At 53.2% G+C, this 16,163-nt stretch overlaps 2 protein-coding genes across 3 annotated transcripts; one reads left to right on the top strand and one right to left on the bottom strand.

The window, feature by feature from the left end:
• The first annotated feature begins 1,283 nt into the window (after nucleotides 1-1,283).
• MYL2 (myosin light chain 2) lies at nucleotides 1,284-5,233 on the top strand. Its single transcript, XM_027652171.1, has 7 exons — nucleotides 1,284-1,341; nucleotides 2,233-2,322; nucleotides 2,934-3,009; nucleotides 3,821-3,925; nucleotides 4,641-4,716; nucleotides 4,806-4,854; nucleotides 4,988-5,233. Exons 1-7 carry the CDS (start codon nucleotides 1,339-1,341, stop codon nucleotides 5,084-5,086), a joined length of 498 nt encoding a protein of 165 aa, XP_027507972.1. The 5' UTR covers nucleotides 1,284-1,338; the 3' UTR covers nucleotides 5,087-5,233.
• A 589-nt stretch (nucleotides 5,234-5,822) lies between these two features.
• Nucleotides 5,823-13,766, bottom strand: CCDC63 (coiled-coil domain containing 63). Of its 2 annotated transcripts, none has more exons than XM_027652443.1 (12): nucleotides 13,692-13,766; nucleotides 13,060-13,152; nucleotides 12,252-12,415; nucleotides 11,612-11,801; nucleotides 10,427-10,546; nucleotides 9,778-9,959; nucleotides 9,164-9,345; nucleotides 8,300-8,508; nucleotides 7,772-7,846; nucleotides 7,019-7,190; nucleotides 6,167-6,358; nucleotides 5,823-5,977 (listed from the first exon to the last, which is right to left on the bottom strand). In XM_027652443.1, the coding sequence occupies exons 2-12, from the start codon at nucleotides 13,072-13,074 to the stop codon at nucleotides 5,844-5,846; spliced, it is 1,635 nt and encodes a 544-aa protein (XP_027508244.1). In that variant the 5' UTR covers nucleotides 13,075-13,152; nucleotides 13,692-13,766; the 3' UTR covers nucleotides 5,823-5,843. The 2 variants fall into 2 exon arrangements, with proteins under 2 accessions (XP_027508244.1, XP_027508245.1); XM_027652444.1 differs by having other exon boundaries at nucleotides 12,252-12,412.
• Between the last annotated feature and the right edge of the window lie 2,397 nt (nucleotides 13,767-16,163).

Here is a 16,163-nt window from a genome sequence, read left to right as displayed (position 1 = left end):
GATCTGGTTTCACAGTCCCTTTTGTTCCCAGCCTTGTCCCAGACCTCCAACCTCCTCGGCATGCGAAGGGGACGATGCCAGGAGCGAGGCTGGCAGCCCCCTGTGCCAGCCACTGGGTCATGGCCATGCCAGGCACCACAGAGCTTGGGGGGCTGATGGGCATCGTTGGGCTGCCAGCACCATTCCCACCCCAGCATTCCCACTCATCCACCTCCAGCCTCATCGCGGGCAAGGCGAGAGAGAGGGGAGATAAAATAAACAGGCTAAAAATACTGAAGACAAAAGGGAACCACCAAATAGCCCAGTCCTGGCAGCCATCAATCCTGCTCCGTGAGAGCAGCTCACATGGAAGAGGTTTTGTGGGATTGCTGCCTGGCTGCTGTGGGTTCCATGGCTCCTGCTGCAGAAATGCAGCCTCTGGACAGGGTGGCTGTGCCACAGCAAGGGTGGCTGTGCCACGTCCAGCTGGTCAGTCATGGCATCCTGGCAGTATGAGTGCCATCACTCCCGGGTGCTGCAGGATGTGTCCCTGATACAGAGCCCGGGATGGGGAGAGTTAAATGTGTGTGTCTCTGGGACCAGGGTGAGCAAGTGTTTGGCTTAACTGGGTGACAGGTGCCTCAGTGGGGGGTGACACTTGAGAGAGGAGCCCTTGGTGCCCAGAGCTAAGCATCCACCTCTGGCCTTATCCTGGACAGGGCTGCAGCAGGATGGTCCCTGTTTGGCCACAGACAGAGTGACCAGGCAGCTGCTGCTGCTCTTGGAGCATCCCAAGCGAAGGCATTCCAGGGCAGGGGGGCTCCTCCACCTCCAGCAGTTGAGCAGAGCCCAGCTTTGCCGTGCCAGTGCTGCAATGGGGCACCAAGCATCCCAAAGATGCCTGGCAGGACTGAGGGAAAACTCCACAAGGCTTGCAGGATTGTAGCTGGGAGTCCCCTGGGGCCAGGCCCTCCCTGCATGTCCCAACAGAGGGGACAAGCCCGGCCCCAGCCCGAGTGACAAAGGCAGGTGGGGCTGCTCCCGTGCAGTCCGGGGTCACCGTCCCCAGGGTGGGAGCTGGGGGCCGCCTGGCACTTGGTTAACCTTGAAACCCTCCCGGGCTCACATGTCACGTCAGCCACTGACAACAACAAGCTGCTATTCCAGATTAGAGAGAGGGAGGGCCAGAGAAAGGCAGAGACAACAGGGTTGGGGGCGGCCAACTCACCTATTACAGCCAAAAGTGGGCATGGGGCTATTTTTAACCCAGAGGGGGGTGTATTTATTGTTTGAGCCGGGGGGAGTGAGCGACTGCCTCCAGGACGCCCCTCACTGCGACATCGGCAGCCCTGCAAGGCCATGGTGAGTACTGAGAGCCCAAAGCTCCAGTGGGGACAGAGAAAATCCACTAGATTTTCCACCAGGATAGATTGAATGAGAAGGGAGTGATGGAGGCAACAGGGATCTGAGGGTCAAGGGTCCCTCCTGCCCTGGAAAGGGGATGAGCAAACTGAGGAGCATCTGGCTGGATCAGCAGCACCCCATAGGGAACAGAGAGGTGTAACAGCAGAGCTTTCTAACTGGGGCAGACCTTTTGGGGGTCCAAATGCCATTTTGCTCCTTTCCCTTCCTCCATGCAGCGAGAGGAAGGGCAGTTGTGTCCCCCAAAGCCCTCCTGCTCTCCCTCCTCCTAGCAGACCCCCCCAGTGAGAGGGAACAGCTGCTGGAGCAGGCACTGGAATGAGGGATGATGGGCAGGGTGGGACAGTGAGGGGCTCTGTCCTTCACTCTTCTTTACAGCACACATTGAGCCGTTTCTGGTTGTTTCAAGCCTCAGTGCAGGAGAAGGCAGAATTTTTTATTAAACAAATACTTTAATAAGTGCACAGCAGAGTGAGAAAGCACCTAATGACTACAGCCCTTGTGCAGCCTCAGCACCACTCCCAAAGCCAGGGTTCCAAAAGGGATATCTCGCCCTGGTGCCAAGCCTTTCACCTGTGACTGGGAGAAGTGATTTCCCATCTCATCTTTCCTTCAACATATTTGTCTAAATTCATCAGGAGCCGTAATTTAAGCAGAAATGTTAATGTCCCTCCGTATCCCAGAGCTGTAGGGGGAAAGCAGCAAGCCCCCAGGGAAGAGAGTCCCAGCCCAGAGCTACCATGAGGGACTCACGACTAAAGGCAATTTCATGCTTTTATTCCACCCCATAAAAAGCCAGTGAGTTAATGATACATCCTTGAACCCCTGCAGGCACCCAAGAAAGCCAAGAAGAGGATTGAAGGTGCTAATTCCAATGTCTTCTCCATGTTCGAACAGGCCCAGATCCAGGAATTCAAAGAGGTAGGTGGGTTTGGTGGGAAGGACTGAGGGTCCTTGATGTGATATGACTTTCAACTCTTTCCTTGGTGCTCTCGGATCAGGGACAGCTGGTTCTCAGCAAGAGGCATCACACCGGGTTTTTGGGTCGCTTTATTTTAAAAGTGAGAATAACAGCTCAGTGACGTTGTTAAATATGGCATTGCCTCCGAGCTTCCAAGGAACCTGCACCCCACAGAGCAGCCGGCAGCATCCTGGAGAGCCAGAGCACATCTCCCAGCTAACTCCCACCTGCAGTGCCAGGAGCTCTTACCCCTGCACAGCAGGCACTTGGTCCTGTCTAGATTCCAGTTCCAGGGATAACCGGACCCAGTTGGGGAGCTGGTGATTCAGGCTGGCTTCTGTCATTGGTCTGCCACCGCCTGAGGCTGCAGGGACCAGGATTGCTGCTGGATTAGGGATTAGGGTGGGTTGTTGCTCTCTTCGCTGGGTGAGGACCCCCAGAGCCCCACCCTGGGAGGGCTCAAAGGGCCCTTGTCCCATCCAAGTTGAAGGGAGGAGGAGGAAAGTACTAAAGCCTTTGCAAAGGCCAACAATTCTCCCTCTCCCTGTGCTCCCTCCTTCTGTGCTTCCAGGCATTCACCATCATGGATCAGAACCGGGATGGCTTCATTGACAAGGCAGATCTGAGAGACACATTTGCTGCCCTCGGTGAGCCCCTGTTCAGCACCCTCCCCTCCCCAACAGCTTTGCCAACATTACACCTATTAGGTGATAAATGAGGGGGGAGCCCCCATATAACCAAGCCCCCATCATTAACTGGATCTCCCATTTTGCAAAAACCCTCCTGATCCAAACCCAGGCCTGTTAGCCCGTGAGATTCCACATGGGTGACCCAGAGTAGCTCCCACAGCAGCGCTGGTTTATCCCATCAGTACTAGAGCCAGCTCCTGGATTACACTGAGCCAAATGCCTCTTCCCATGCTTAGAAGCACCTGGCTGTGCCCATCCCACGGCATCCCGGGGTGTGCAGGCATTAAGGGGATTTACAAGATCTGGGACAGACTGTGACGTTGCAAGCTTGGCTCTCCCTTCAGGGAGGTCACCATGAATCAGCAATGGGGCCAGGGAGTCCCAGGGACAACCCAACCCCAGGAAAAAGGATGGAGGCATTCAGTCCCATTACCCTCTGGCACTGGAGACCAGAGGAAACCCCAGTGGTGGTTTTGACCCAAAACACTTCCTGAGGAGGGCTGAAGCCTGCTGATCCTTGGGGCAGTGAGGGAAGGAAGTAGCACAGCATCCCTCTTTTCTGTGATCCTGGAGCCCAAGAAACCAGAGCTGGAGATGGTTCTCCCACCTCGCTCCTGCTATTCCTTGTCAGAGCTGGCTCCCCAGGGATGTGCTGCTTCCCTCGGGTGGGGGGAAAACCCCTACAGGCAGGGTCCCAGGGTGTGTTTTGGCACATAGAGCAGAGCAGCCAAACATGGACATGGAATTGTTCCAACACGGCTCTCCCCAGGGCGCCTGAATGTGAAAAATGAGGAGATCGATGAGATGATAAAGGAGGCCCCTGGACCGATCAACTTCACCGTGTTCCTCACCATGTTTGGGGAGAAACTCAAGGGTGAGTTTGGGGAGCTGGAGGGGTTGTCAGTGGGCACCCAGGGAGCTGGGGGGTGGTTGGTGGGTACCCACACCATCACCAACATCCTGTCCCACCTGGGCAAGCCACCCAGCTCCTGGGACTCCAAACCCTTCCAGGTGAGACCTGTCAAAGGCTCCTTGAAGGGTCCAAATCTCACTCCATCTCATACCCGTTGCGGGAGTATGAGATGGTCTCCGTGCCTCAGTTTCCCCAGCCATTTACAAAACCCAAACAGCTGTGATGCTGCTGTCCCCACAGGAAGGGGGGGACAGGAGTTCTTGTAGTACCTCTGAGCATTCTGACAGCAGCGGTGGCACCAATGGCCACCCTGGCTACCAACCACACTCTGACCCGTTATCCCATCCAGCTGCACCCTGTATCATGTACTTTACCCAAGGAATGCAGCCTGCTGCAGATCTCCAGGAGGCTACAGGGCCCCAAGGGCTGAGCCTGGAGCTCTATAAATACACTCCAAAGATTAGATAAATGCCGGATGCCGGAGCGGTGGCGACACAGCCTGCTTTGTGCTCACACCACCACCCTGCGTCTGCTCCTTTACGTGCCACCACCCGCACTCAAGTGTCCAGTTGCAGGGTCAGCATTCCTGCAGGGACCCTGCTTCCCCCTGCAAAGGCTGGGGGAAGCAGTATTCCTGCTTTGCCACCTCCAATGGCCATGGCTGTGTCACCCACAGGTGCCGACCCGGAGGAGACGATCCTGAACGCATTCAAGGTGTTTGATCCAGAGGGGAAAGGCCTGAAATCTGCCTAGTGAGTGCAGGGGTACCTGGGGCAGGGGGTGAGGAGGGGGTGTCCCCACCAAGACCTCCCCAGTGCTTACCACACTCTCTTGTTTGCAGCATCAAAGAAATGCTGATGACACAGGGCGAGAGGTTTTCGCAGGAAGAGGTATGAACTGCTTCCCACCCTCTGGGTCTGCCAGCCTCCCATGCCATTCATCCCAACAGACCCCATCCCTTCTCCCAGCCCTGGTCCCAAACCCCTTCTGTGCCACCTTTTCAACCTGGCTCTTCCCTGGCAGATCGACCAGATGTTTGCAGCCTTCCCTCCAGACATGTCAGGCAACCTGGATTACAAGAACCTGGTCCATGTCATCACGCACGGAGAAGAGAAGGACTAGCCCACGTTCAGGGCTAGGGCTGCCACTGGGAGATCACCTCTCCCCAGATCACATGGGATTTCCCTTTCCTCTTCCCCTGGAGAGGCATGTGCCTGGGAATTTGGCACAGGAATGGCATCCACATTAAACTGCCTTTTGGCAAGAGGAAATGCACCCGCTGGTATGAGCAGTGCTTGGGCACATGTGGTGTGTCTGCACGGTGCGTTCGTGCCCCACAGGCAGACTCCTGTGGGAGAGGAGACCCACTCCCAGACCCCACTGCCCCCAGACTCCCAGCCCTACTGCACGTCACCCTCATGTGCCCTCGAATCCCTCTGCCTTGATGTCTCCCCGCTCCCACCCCACAGCCCATTCCACACTGGGCTCTAGCCATCCCATCTGGTCCCATCAGCCCAGGACCAGCACTGAGCTCAGATTTACTTTAGGCAGCAGAGAGTTACCAGCTTGGCAGGGAACACCCTGCAAGCACAGTCACCCCCTGCATCCCGGGCCCCCCTCGGGCAGGCACAGTGCAGGAGCAGGACTGTGGTCACCCAACCCAGCTGTGGGAAGCACACTGGGCTGTGTGACAGGGATGTCACCCCGACATAGAGCAGCTGATCCTGACCATGGCTCTGGGTCTGTCAGCAGTGAGTGAAGCCTGGCCAAAATACCATCTCGTGAGCTTTTGCAGGCTGTGGAAGGTGTTGGGTTCCTTCCAGAGAGGGAAGATGGAATGATGTCCAGGACGCAGAAGTTCAAGAATGAAATTACTTCTTTACTTCGCCCGTGCTGGGCTCTTTGATGGGGATCTCCTCCTCTTCTTACCCGTGCTGGGGGGCTTGGCCGCCTCCTCCTCGTGCCTCTTGATAACCATCTGACGCAGCTGGTCCTTGTCCAGCGGCTCTTCCGCTGCCCAAGAGAATGGCCACCCCATTGTATCACGAGCTTTACATACCCAGTGGGGCAGGACGGGCTGGTTGGATTGACTGGGGAGGATGTGTGTGGATGTGTGTGTGAGGATGCAGGGCTTGGCCACGGGGGAACTGGGGAACGGCTGCTGCCCGGCCACGGCCCTTCCCTCCCTCCTCCAGTGCTCACCAGTGCCGGGGTCAGTGCTCTCCGGGTCGGGGGGTGGCGGGCAGAGCTTGTTCCGATCCATCACCCAGAGGAGCCCTGAGTTTCCACTCATGGGGCTGATGAAGGACTGCGACCGGTGCGCGCGGTCGACTGACGTGTAGCGCAGGAGGGACTCCAGCACCAGGAACTCATCGACCTTCTCCTCCACAGGACCTGGGTGGGAAGGAGCAGCACCCCACAGGGTCCCTGCACTGAGATCCTGCACCAGGACCCTGCCCAAACCCACCCCTGGCCTTTGCAGAGCAGGGGATCCATTGGCTTCCCCGAGGCAGTGTCAGTGGGCAGCCTGACTCCCCAAGGGGCAAGGGACCAAGGCTAGGTCATGGAATCATAGAATCACAGAATCACTAAGGTTGGAAAAGACCTCCAAGATCATCAAGTCTGACCTTCAACTGAATACCCCCATGCCTACTAAACCATATCACAAAGTGCCACATTCACTTCTTTTTGGAACACTTCAAGGATGGTTCCCTGGGTAGTCTTTTTCAACACTTGACCTCTCTGTCAGTGAAGAAATTTTTCCTAATATCCAGCCTGAACCTCCCTTCATGCAATTCCTGTTGCCAACTGCCTGGGAGAAGAGGCTGACCCCCACATCTCTACAATGCCCAGAGACAAGATGAGGGTTTTGGGGGTCCACTGAGATGTTTATACAGCTGAGTTGGCTCCCGAATTCGCTGGGAATTTGGTGCTGCAAATTCACCCTGGGGACACCCTGCCTGATGGGCAGAGGGAAAAAAACAGCTCAATTAAAACACAGAGGGTGGTGGACACACACAGCTCAGGCCGTGTGGTGTGGGAAGGCAGGCCTACCAAAAAGTGGCAGCAAGCTGCTCCCGAGCGGCTTCACTATCTTTGTGGTGTCACAGTCAATGTCTTTCAAGAGGGACTCTATGCGGGATTGAAGCTGTCCCAGGAGTTTGCTGCTCTCTTTGCATTTGGCTTCATACTTGTTGGCTTCCTCAATGGTTTCTGTTAATTTTGCCTATCAACAAAGGTTTTGACAGATGTCACACCAGCTCCTCGCTGATCCCACCACCCCAGTGCTGCCCAGTTTCAATCTGGACATTGGAGACAGAGTCACAGAATCACAGAATGGGTCAGGCTGGAAGGGACCACAGTGGGTCATCTGGTCCAACCTTCCTGCTCATCCTAGAGCACATCACACAGGATTGCATCCAGGTGGTTCTGGAATATATCCAGTGAGGGAGACTCCACACACTCTGTGGACAGTCTGATCCAGTGCTTGGCCACCCACACAGTACTCTTTAAATACAAACTAAAGAAGACATTCCAGGAGAGGCTGTGGGATGCTCCCAGCCCTGCAGGGAAGAAGATCTGTGAAGGGGATTCCAAACTCCCTATGCCAGACCAGGGCTGGCAGGAGCCCCACTGTCACCCTCTCACCATGCACTAGGAGCTGCCAAAACCTTTGCAGGGCCCTTTTCTGCCCACACCTCTCCAGCCACTTGCCAGAGCACCGCTGACAGGACCAGACTCCCTGGACAAGTGTCGGGACAGACAGGGATCTGTGGCCCTTCCAGAGGGAATTCATGGCTGCCATACCTCCAGCTCCTGCATGACATGAAACCGGGTTGTCTCCTCCTCTTCCCGCTCCATCATGGTGGCTGTCATATCATCCTGTGTAAACACAAGCACATGGAAGGGGTGCTGATGGAATGCCCACCAGACATGTCAAACAGAGGCTGGGGACACCCCTCTGCCCTGGGATCAGATACATCCCTCTGGACTCCTCTGGGGACCGCTGTCCCCAGGCCAGGAGGGCAAGGGATGGATGACCCCACTTTTCATTCCAGCCAGTGCCACACACTTCAGGGAAGCTCTTGGCTGCCCTGGATACTGCAGTATTTTTCCTGGGTACACGGTGGCAGCATTGAGACACGTTTAGTTCTGACAACACAGCGTTGGGAATTGCATTTTTGGCTACTCCTTCACATCCCCCAAATCCCACCCGTGTGCCTGTGAGCCAGGCTCTGGTGTGGGCAGTGATGCCAGACACTCGGGAGAGGACAAACCCACCCCAGGCCAAAAGCACTGCATGGAAAGGGGAGACATGAAGAGCCTGGAACAGACCTGGATGGCCTTGATCCTCTGTCTCATGCCCTCATTCCTGACGTTCAGCCTAATGGCATAGGCAAAGAGGATGAAGAATCTCCTGTTCTTTTCCACGAACTCATCCAAGAGCTGGTCGATCTCTCCATCCGACAGCTCCAGCAGGCGCTTGTAAGCCACCTCATAACTCTCTGCCTGGCTCTGCTTCGCCCACTCAGCTGCCTTCAAAGCTGAGAGAGACAGAGAGCCTCAGTTGTCCCTCCCTGCAGTGCTGTGGGGTTTGGTGTGGTGCTCCCCGGAGGGGCAGAGAGTGCCTTTATTTTACACAGAAACTAAGCAGGGAACTCAATGTTCTCAAGGGAATGGAGCAAACACAGTGGGATGCCTTATTAGGAGGATAAAATAAGTACATTAGATTAGATTAGATTAAATTAGATGTTAGGAAGAAATTCTTCCCTATGAGGGTGGGGAGGCCCTGGTACAAGTTGCCCAGAGAAGCTGTGGATGCCTCTTTCCTGGAAGCATTCAAGGCCAGGTTGGATGGGGCTTAGAGCAACCTAGGCTGGTGGAAGATGTCCCTGACCATGGCAGGGAGTGGAATAAGATGGGCTTTAAGTTCCCTTCTAACCCAAACTAACCAAAAACATGACAAAGGGAGCCATGGCTGCAAGAGGAGCAGGTCCCCAAGGGCACCCCAAGGCACTCGGTGCTGGGTGGTCTCACTCAGTTATCACTGTTTAGCCTTTTCCCTTGTAGGGTGAAAGTTGGGTTAGGGAGCCTGCAGGCAGGGCAGAGGTGCTATAAACCACCATAACCAGTCCCCCGCCAACTCTGTGGACTTCGGGTTTGTGTTCCCAGTTATACACATCCTCCCTCCTCTGATACCTTCTCTCTGTTTGGCCTTTTCCTTCAATTCAGAGAGATCTGTACATTTGGTGACAAAGAAATTTTTCAGTCTGGTCTCCTGCTGAAGGGCACACTTCAGGTCCAGCATCTTCATGTTGAACTGGATGGTGTCTTTGATGCGTGCTTCCCTAATGTCTGAGATCTTTGAGAGATACTCCATCCTGCGCACAGAGAGCAGCAGTCACTCCGTGCTTTGTAACCCTGGCTGTTCCCATGCATCCCTGTGCCTGATCTAGCAAAGGCCTCATGATGCTATGCCTGTTCCTGGCTCTCATCTGGACGTAGTGGTGTTAGTCCAAGGCCAGCAGCAAACAAACACAGCTCTTGGTGGATTTGGCACTCGGGCATCGTGCCCAACTCAGGTGGGACTCAGAAGGAAGAGACTCCTCCATGGGGCAATTCACCCCGTCCTGAGAAACATCTGGGATCAGCGAAATAAAACACCCTGGAGGTACCAATCTCCCTGCACTGACCAGGCACCCAACTCTCATCCAGCTCTGGATGAGAGCAGTTGGTCTCTTAACATCAATACTCATGGCTGGCATTGCCCGTCAGCACCAAGTTTTCCCCTCAGGGCTGGCGGGGTCACGTACCACTGCTCGTAGTCTTCTGTGGCGAGTTCAACAGCAGAGTTCAACAGTCTATTCTGCTGAGTCAGCTGCCTGTCATACTTCCAGTAGTAGTTGTCAAAAACAGCTTTCTGGATTGTCAGGCTTCGGGTCTCCTCCCGGAGCTCGTTATTTCGGGTCAGGATGGTGTTGTAACGCACAGTGGCCTGGGGAGAGCGGAGCAAAAGGTTTGGAACCGGTGGGAGATTGAGGGGCTCAGGTCTCTTCTTGAAGACCTTGACTAGGGCAGGGACAAACACAGCCCAAGAAATTTGAAGTTGGCCCTGCACTGTCCTCCTCCCCAAGAGAGGAAAGGCAACAGAAGACCAGGGCAATCACAGCAGAGACCTGGAGCTGGTGTTGTCCAAGGTAAGGTGGCTGCAGGCAGCTTGGTTTGATCACTAAACAGGTGCAGACCTTCAGGCCTCTTGGCACAGCACAAGCCCTGCTTTTGGGTCACCAAGCTTGAAGGAGCCTTTGAGATATTCTGGGAGCAGTCAAGCCAGGGGAATCAGACAGGTGCTTTCTGCAGCTTGTGTCAACCACAGAAATTTGCACCGTTGTGCTTTGTCCTGACCAAGACAGTCCCAGGCCCTTCTGTGGCCCCACAAAGGTCTCCAAAATGTTTGCTTACTTGGTTTAGGCGGAATTCCAGTCCATCGACCTTCTCCTGCAGCCGTTTGTGATTCCTTGCTTCCAATGCCTTCGCTGTTATCTCTCTTTGCTTTGTAATCTCTCTTTCCAGCTCTAGCACCTGCACATACACAGAGGGGGAAAAAAAAAAAGGCAGTATAATCTCCACCCCTGCCTTCTGGACTCTTGTCAGGACACACAGCCAAAGAAAATACCCTCTGTTGACCTGAACTGCAGCAATCATGTCATTAATGAGCTCATAGTTATAGAAGCAGCTTTAATCCCAAAGGATCCCATCCTGCACATGCAGAAACAAAAACTGTAACATGGAATGGGTTTATTTTCGTGTCATGAAGGAAATGCAGCTGCCTCTAGAGGGAACTCCAGCAGATGTTGAGCACAGCACAGCAGCACTCTGTGGGGTGGGAGAGGCAACGAGGATGGGTTTTGGTTGGGGTATGTGCTGGCCAGGCAGGGATCCATGGGGTTCTCCCTGGGAATCAGCAGAGGAAAATTTTGCCAGAAGTGGGAAGCTGTCAGAGCAAATAAATCCACGGGAAGAATGAAGTAGTTGGGGAACAGCAAAGCAGGGGGCAGGTCAGGGAGATATGACTGAGCCAAGAGATCCCTGACTGAAAGCTGACCCTGTTGGGAAAGCTCTGCAGCACCTGCACCAACTGCAAACTATCCAAGCATGTTCCCTGTCTTCCATCATGGGCAGCTGGCTCAAAGCAGAAGGCTGAAGGGACCTGTCACTTCCATAGCCCCACATTTCCCTTGGCCTCCCACCCCACTGCTGCCCAAATCCAACCAGGATGTCCTCAGGAGAAGGAATGGAACATCCCTTAGGTGCTGCTGCTCCTCTATTTGTCACATCTCAGGCAGCGCAAACATTCCATTTTTGCCTTTTTCAGGACAATAAAAAAAGTGAAGGGAGAAGCAGAGGGATGTTGTATGACCTCAGGCAGGGATCTGCCATCCCAGAGGGGCTGCAAGCACTGGTGGGATAACCAGTTTCAGAGTCTGACCTTACTTTTCCAGTCAGCGCTGCTGACTTGAATGGGAGCCTGGCTCTACCCACTTGTCATTGTCATGTGTCATTTGCCAGGAGGAATATTCCAAGGCCTGAATTAAATGTGTTTTACATTGAGGAGTTTCAGCCAGGGAATGGTCCAAATGCCCTTACCTGCTTGCGCAGGTCAGCTATCTGGGCTTTTCTCTCTTTGATCAGGGCATCATTCTGATTTTTGATCTGAAAAAGGGTTTCGACCTTTACACGATTTCGGTTTTCTATCATCACATTATTTGGTGAATAGATCTGGCTCAGCATTAGTGACACATGTCTGTGTTCTTGATTCAGATCATCTATTGCTTTTCTGTAAAAATGGAATGACAAATAACATTTAGCACATCCCATCTGCAAGGCCAGGGCAGGTCCTTACTCCTCCCCATCTCACCACTCTGGTCTCCACCATCTCTTTACAAAAAAGAGAGAACAACTTTTTACACAGTCAGATAGTGATAAGACAGGAGTGAATGGTTTTAAACTGAAAGAGGAGAAATTTAGTTTAGATTTAGGAAGAATTTCTAAGAATGAGGATGGCACAGTTTGCCCAGAGAAGCTGTGGCTGCCCCATCCCTGGAAGTGTCCAAGGCCAGCTTGGGTGGGGTTTGGAGCAACCTGGTCTAGTGCAAAACGTCCCTGCCCATGGCACAGGGTAGAACTGGATGAGCCTTAAGGTCCCTTCCAACCCAAACCCTTGTGTGATTCTGCAACTCATGGAGTTTCTTCCCAAGCACAGTGTGGCCTATGGATCTGTACTCACTGCTGTGCCTGGATTTGCCTCCATATCTCAGCATCATAAAATTTCCTGTTGCACGCTGCGTGATGATACTGTGTCTGCAGGTGCCTGATCTCCATTTTAGCCTTTCTCTCCTTCTCATGCTCAGAGAGTTCCGAAAGGTCCTGGCTCTTGGAGGGTTTCCTCTGCTGTCACAGAGAGGGAGGGTTTGGTCACTTGAGCAAACACAAGCAGCACTGGTAGCCGGCAGAGCCGGACACGGGGGAGTGGGTGAATGGCATCACAAGCCCCAACTCTTCTCTGGCACCTGAGATACTCATCACCACCTGAAACCTCAGTTCCTGGGCAGAAAACAGACCTTCACCACCGGGGAGAACAGGGGATTGCAGGTTGTCACCTGTTTTATCAGACTGCAAGGACCATGTGAGTCAGAAACAAACCAACTCGTGCTGTGGACATGGGGGAAGCCAGGTGACCTTGCCCACGAGTGGAGCAGGAGTGCTCCCATCTCTAGATGGGGGAAGGTGACTTCTACTGAGAACCTGCCCAACAGTGAGCACTGAAGTTGTGGCCGTTAGATCCAACACCACCTGTGCCCTCAACTGACCCATATTGCCCAAATCTGCCTCTTCCAACACCCAAATCTCATGCCGTGGCCTCATCCTTGGTACAGGAGGGCAGGCAGAAGCAGCCCCACTGCAATCCAGCACCTTGATGGCAAAAGCAAGGCTGGGTCCCCACTGCTGGACCTGTATTCCAACAAGTAAGATCTCTATGGCAGATCTTCTGTAGTCCCTGCAAAGTTCAGCTTTAGTCTGTGCTTCATTTTCACCTTTGAGCTCTTCATTTTTCCTGTCTAACTCTGCCGGTTACTCTGTAGACGCCTCAGGAAGGGAACAAGGGAGACTCCGCAGAGACAGGATCGCTTTCCAAGGGAAAAAATGAAACAGGAGTAATGGGGTGGTTGTGTCCTCCTGCCCATCCCTCAGCACCCGCTCGCGTGTTTGGCACAGGAGGAAACCATCACAGATGGCTGCGAGAGGAATAAAAGGAGAGCATTTTTAGTGATGTCATCGTGAAATGATCGAGTTTACAAGTAGGGGAGGAACAGATGGTTTGAGCTATTCCACCCTGTTCAGTACCTGGGTTTCCATAGAAATTCCAGCGAGGTCATTCCCCCCCCACCCTGTGCCAGCGGGCAGAATTCCTGAAGAACACCTGGATTCACCCCCCATCCCGCTGCTGCCAGGGAGGGCTCTAGAGTGGACCCCGCATCCCTTATCCCAAAGCTGGTCCCCAGCAGCCACACTGCAGCCCCCTGGGTCCCCTTGAGCCCCACAACACTGCTCAGCCCCCCCCGGGTACTGCAGCTCCTCTCCAGCCAGAAGACAGAACCGTGGTGGAGCTGTGTATTCCCAAAGATCAACTTCTATTTCCAGTAGGAAGCTTAGGAGAGGTGAGAACCTAGAAGGGAACAGGTCCCAGCCCCATCCTGTGCCCTGCACTGCCCCATGCCCTGTGGAACAATCATTGGCCTGGTTGCCATAGCAGCATCATCACAATGGAGTGTGGATGGTGCTCCAAGGATCACTAAGAAGGACGAAGCAAGGAGTTGCTGGGACCCCACACTACGTGGACCAAAGGAGTTTCCGTGCCCCAAAACCAGCCCTGAGCCTCATGCTCTGATATCTCTCTGACTTCATGTCCACAGCAAGAAGAAACTGTCATTTTACCAGTTCTCCTCTTTCCAGTGTTCGAACTGACCCATAACCTGGAACTTTGAAGCCTTTTGCTCCAACAGGAGCATCCAGGGGTTCACCATCCGCAGCAGCACTTTGGGGTCACAGCTGCTGTTCCCTCCCCATCCTTCCCAGCTCCACATCCAGCTTTCTGAGCTTCTTGGATTTTATCTGTTCTGCTCATGAAGAGGCAACAATCACCACACCGCTGTTGTCCCCCTCAGCATCCAGACCCCCTCAAGGTGCCCACTGTCAGGAGAGAGCAGTGGTTGGCACTGCCAGCCTGGGGAAGGTCCCTGGGGACTAAGACCAGTTAGGCAGCTGATTAGGGGCCAAATTGAGGCTTCATGCCTGCTTCTCTCCCTTCCATGCAGGGAAGCACATGGGATCCATGTACTGAGTCACAAGGGCCGTGATAATCTGTTCCCTGTAAGCTGGAGCACGTGGCCAGCTTCTTCCCAGGAACTCAAACACTGGGATCCCTGGAGGGCTGGAGCACAGGAATCTGTGTTTTGTAGCCATGGAGTTGCTTACTCAGCTGTGGGGTGAAGGGGAACAGAGAAGTGCTGAAGATGAGCAAAGGGCACCCGTGTCCCAGTTTGCAGGGCTGCGTCGAGTTCAAAGCCACAAGCAAAATCCTCGACCAGCATGTCGCTCCCAAGGCAGCATGTCCCCTTATCCCAGAGACTTTGATGAGCTAACAATCCAGTCACCAAGTACCAGGCTAATTCCCAGTCAGATAGGCTCTGAGGAGGCATTTAATTGGAAATTATTTTCATGGCAGGGAGCAGAATGTGATGTTTGATAAGAAAAATCACAGATGAGGGCAGAATGATGCTGGGAAGGCACCAGAGCCTGAGGGTCCTGCCGGGGCCAGGAGAAGCTCCTGCATGTTCCTGCATGATCAACAGCTCCATGGGATAATAAGAGCAAGCTCTGCAGGGCTGAAGTTGTCCCTCAATCCCGGTGGCCCTTGTTATGCTGCATATCCCTTTTCCTCACCCTCAGCAGAAACAGGGCCAAGCCTTCAGTTCTGAATAAAGGTAGAGGTGCACGGGTGAACATCATTATTCCAGAAACAATACCAGTGGGTGGCTTGAAATCCTGTTTTTCCTTGGCATGGACTGGTCCAGCCTCAAAATACAGCCCACATTGTCTGTCCTTTTTTTGTGTTCTTCTCCATGGACCAATTCTCAATTGTTTAACAAGAACAAGTTAGTAAATTAAGCTATTCAGGAGGGCTCTGATTTGGTAGAGTCTGTGTCTGTCACCCTCATTGCAGAAGCATTGATTTCACTAAAGGGGACTGTTTTCACCCAAACAATGCCCGACTGTCAGGCTTGCTCTGAGTGAGGGTGACTTCGTTGTCTGAATGGACCTTTAAGCAGAAGGTAATTGGAGCAGGATGAGATTGTCCATAAGATCTGAATCCAACAAATCTCCAACTTCTGGGAGAAACAGAAGAAAAGTGACTTTCTGTGCAATTTTCACCTTTACCCATCTTCCCTGATTTAACAGGTACATTTAGCACTGATTGACATGGAGAAATTATTCTTTCAGCCACAGATCTGGGGGCTGATTGAAACTACTTGTACTATTTTAAGGGTTGAATTCTGATCTGTGCAAGCAGTGTAAATCCTTCCCGATTTCAGCAGAGATTTCCCCGTTTCACCGGGTCCAGTTCCTGGTGGCAGCAGGGGATGGTCAGAGCTGGGCTGGCTCTGATCTGAGCTCCCACCTGGGAGCGTCCCATCGACGTCAAACAAAATCTCTGGGGTAAATGAGAGAATCAGGCCCATATTTTCATGCAAATGTAGTACATTCATGTTACTTAATGCCTATTTATAATAAATCCAGAACTTAATTCTACTTAACCCGTCTTTAGTGTTTGACACATGAAATCAGTGAGTCAGAGGGCTAAATATGGAACTGTCAAAACTTTCTTTTTTCCCTCCTCTAAAAGCCTGGATTAAATCATAATCAAACTCCCGTCAGCTCCAGCAACAGCGCTGGGAGAAGCAGGAAGATGCTGACAACTGCTAAAGCAGCTGGTGATGGGGAAAGGTCTTCTCAGCCAGCAGATTGACGACAAAACCTCACGGAAAAGGTTGTGAATTCAGGCACAGGCTGGGTCCATCTCTGCTGGAATCAGAGAATCATAGAATTATAAAATGGTTTGGGTTGGGAGGGGCCTTAA

This window comes from Corapipo altera, unplaced genomic scaffold (assembly GCF_003945725.1).
Source record: "Corapipo altera isolate COAL_440 unplaced genomic scaffold, ASM394572v1 67, whole genome shotgun sequence".
In the NCBI taxonomy this organism is placed as follows: Eukaryota; Metazoa; Chordata; class Aves; order Passeriformes; family Pipridae; genus Corapipo; species Corapipo altera.
This window is presented reverse-complemented; position numbering and strand designations above follow the sequence as displayed.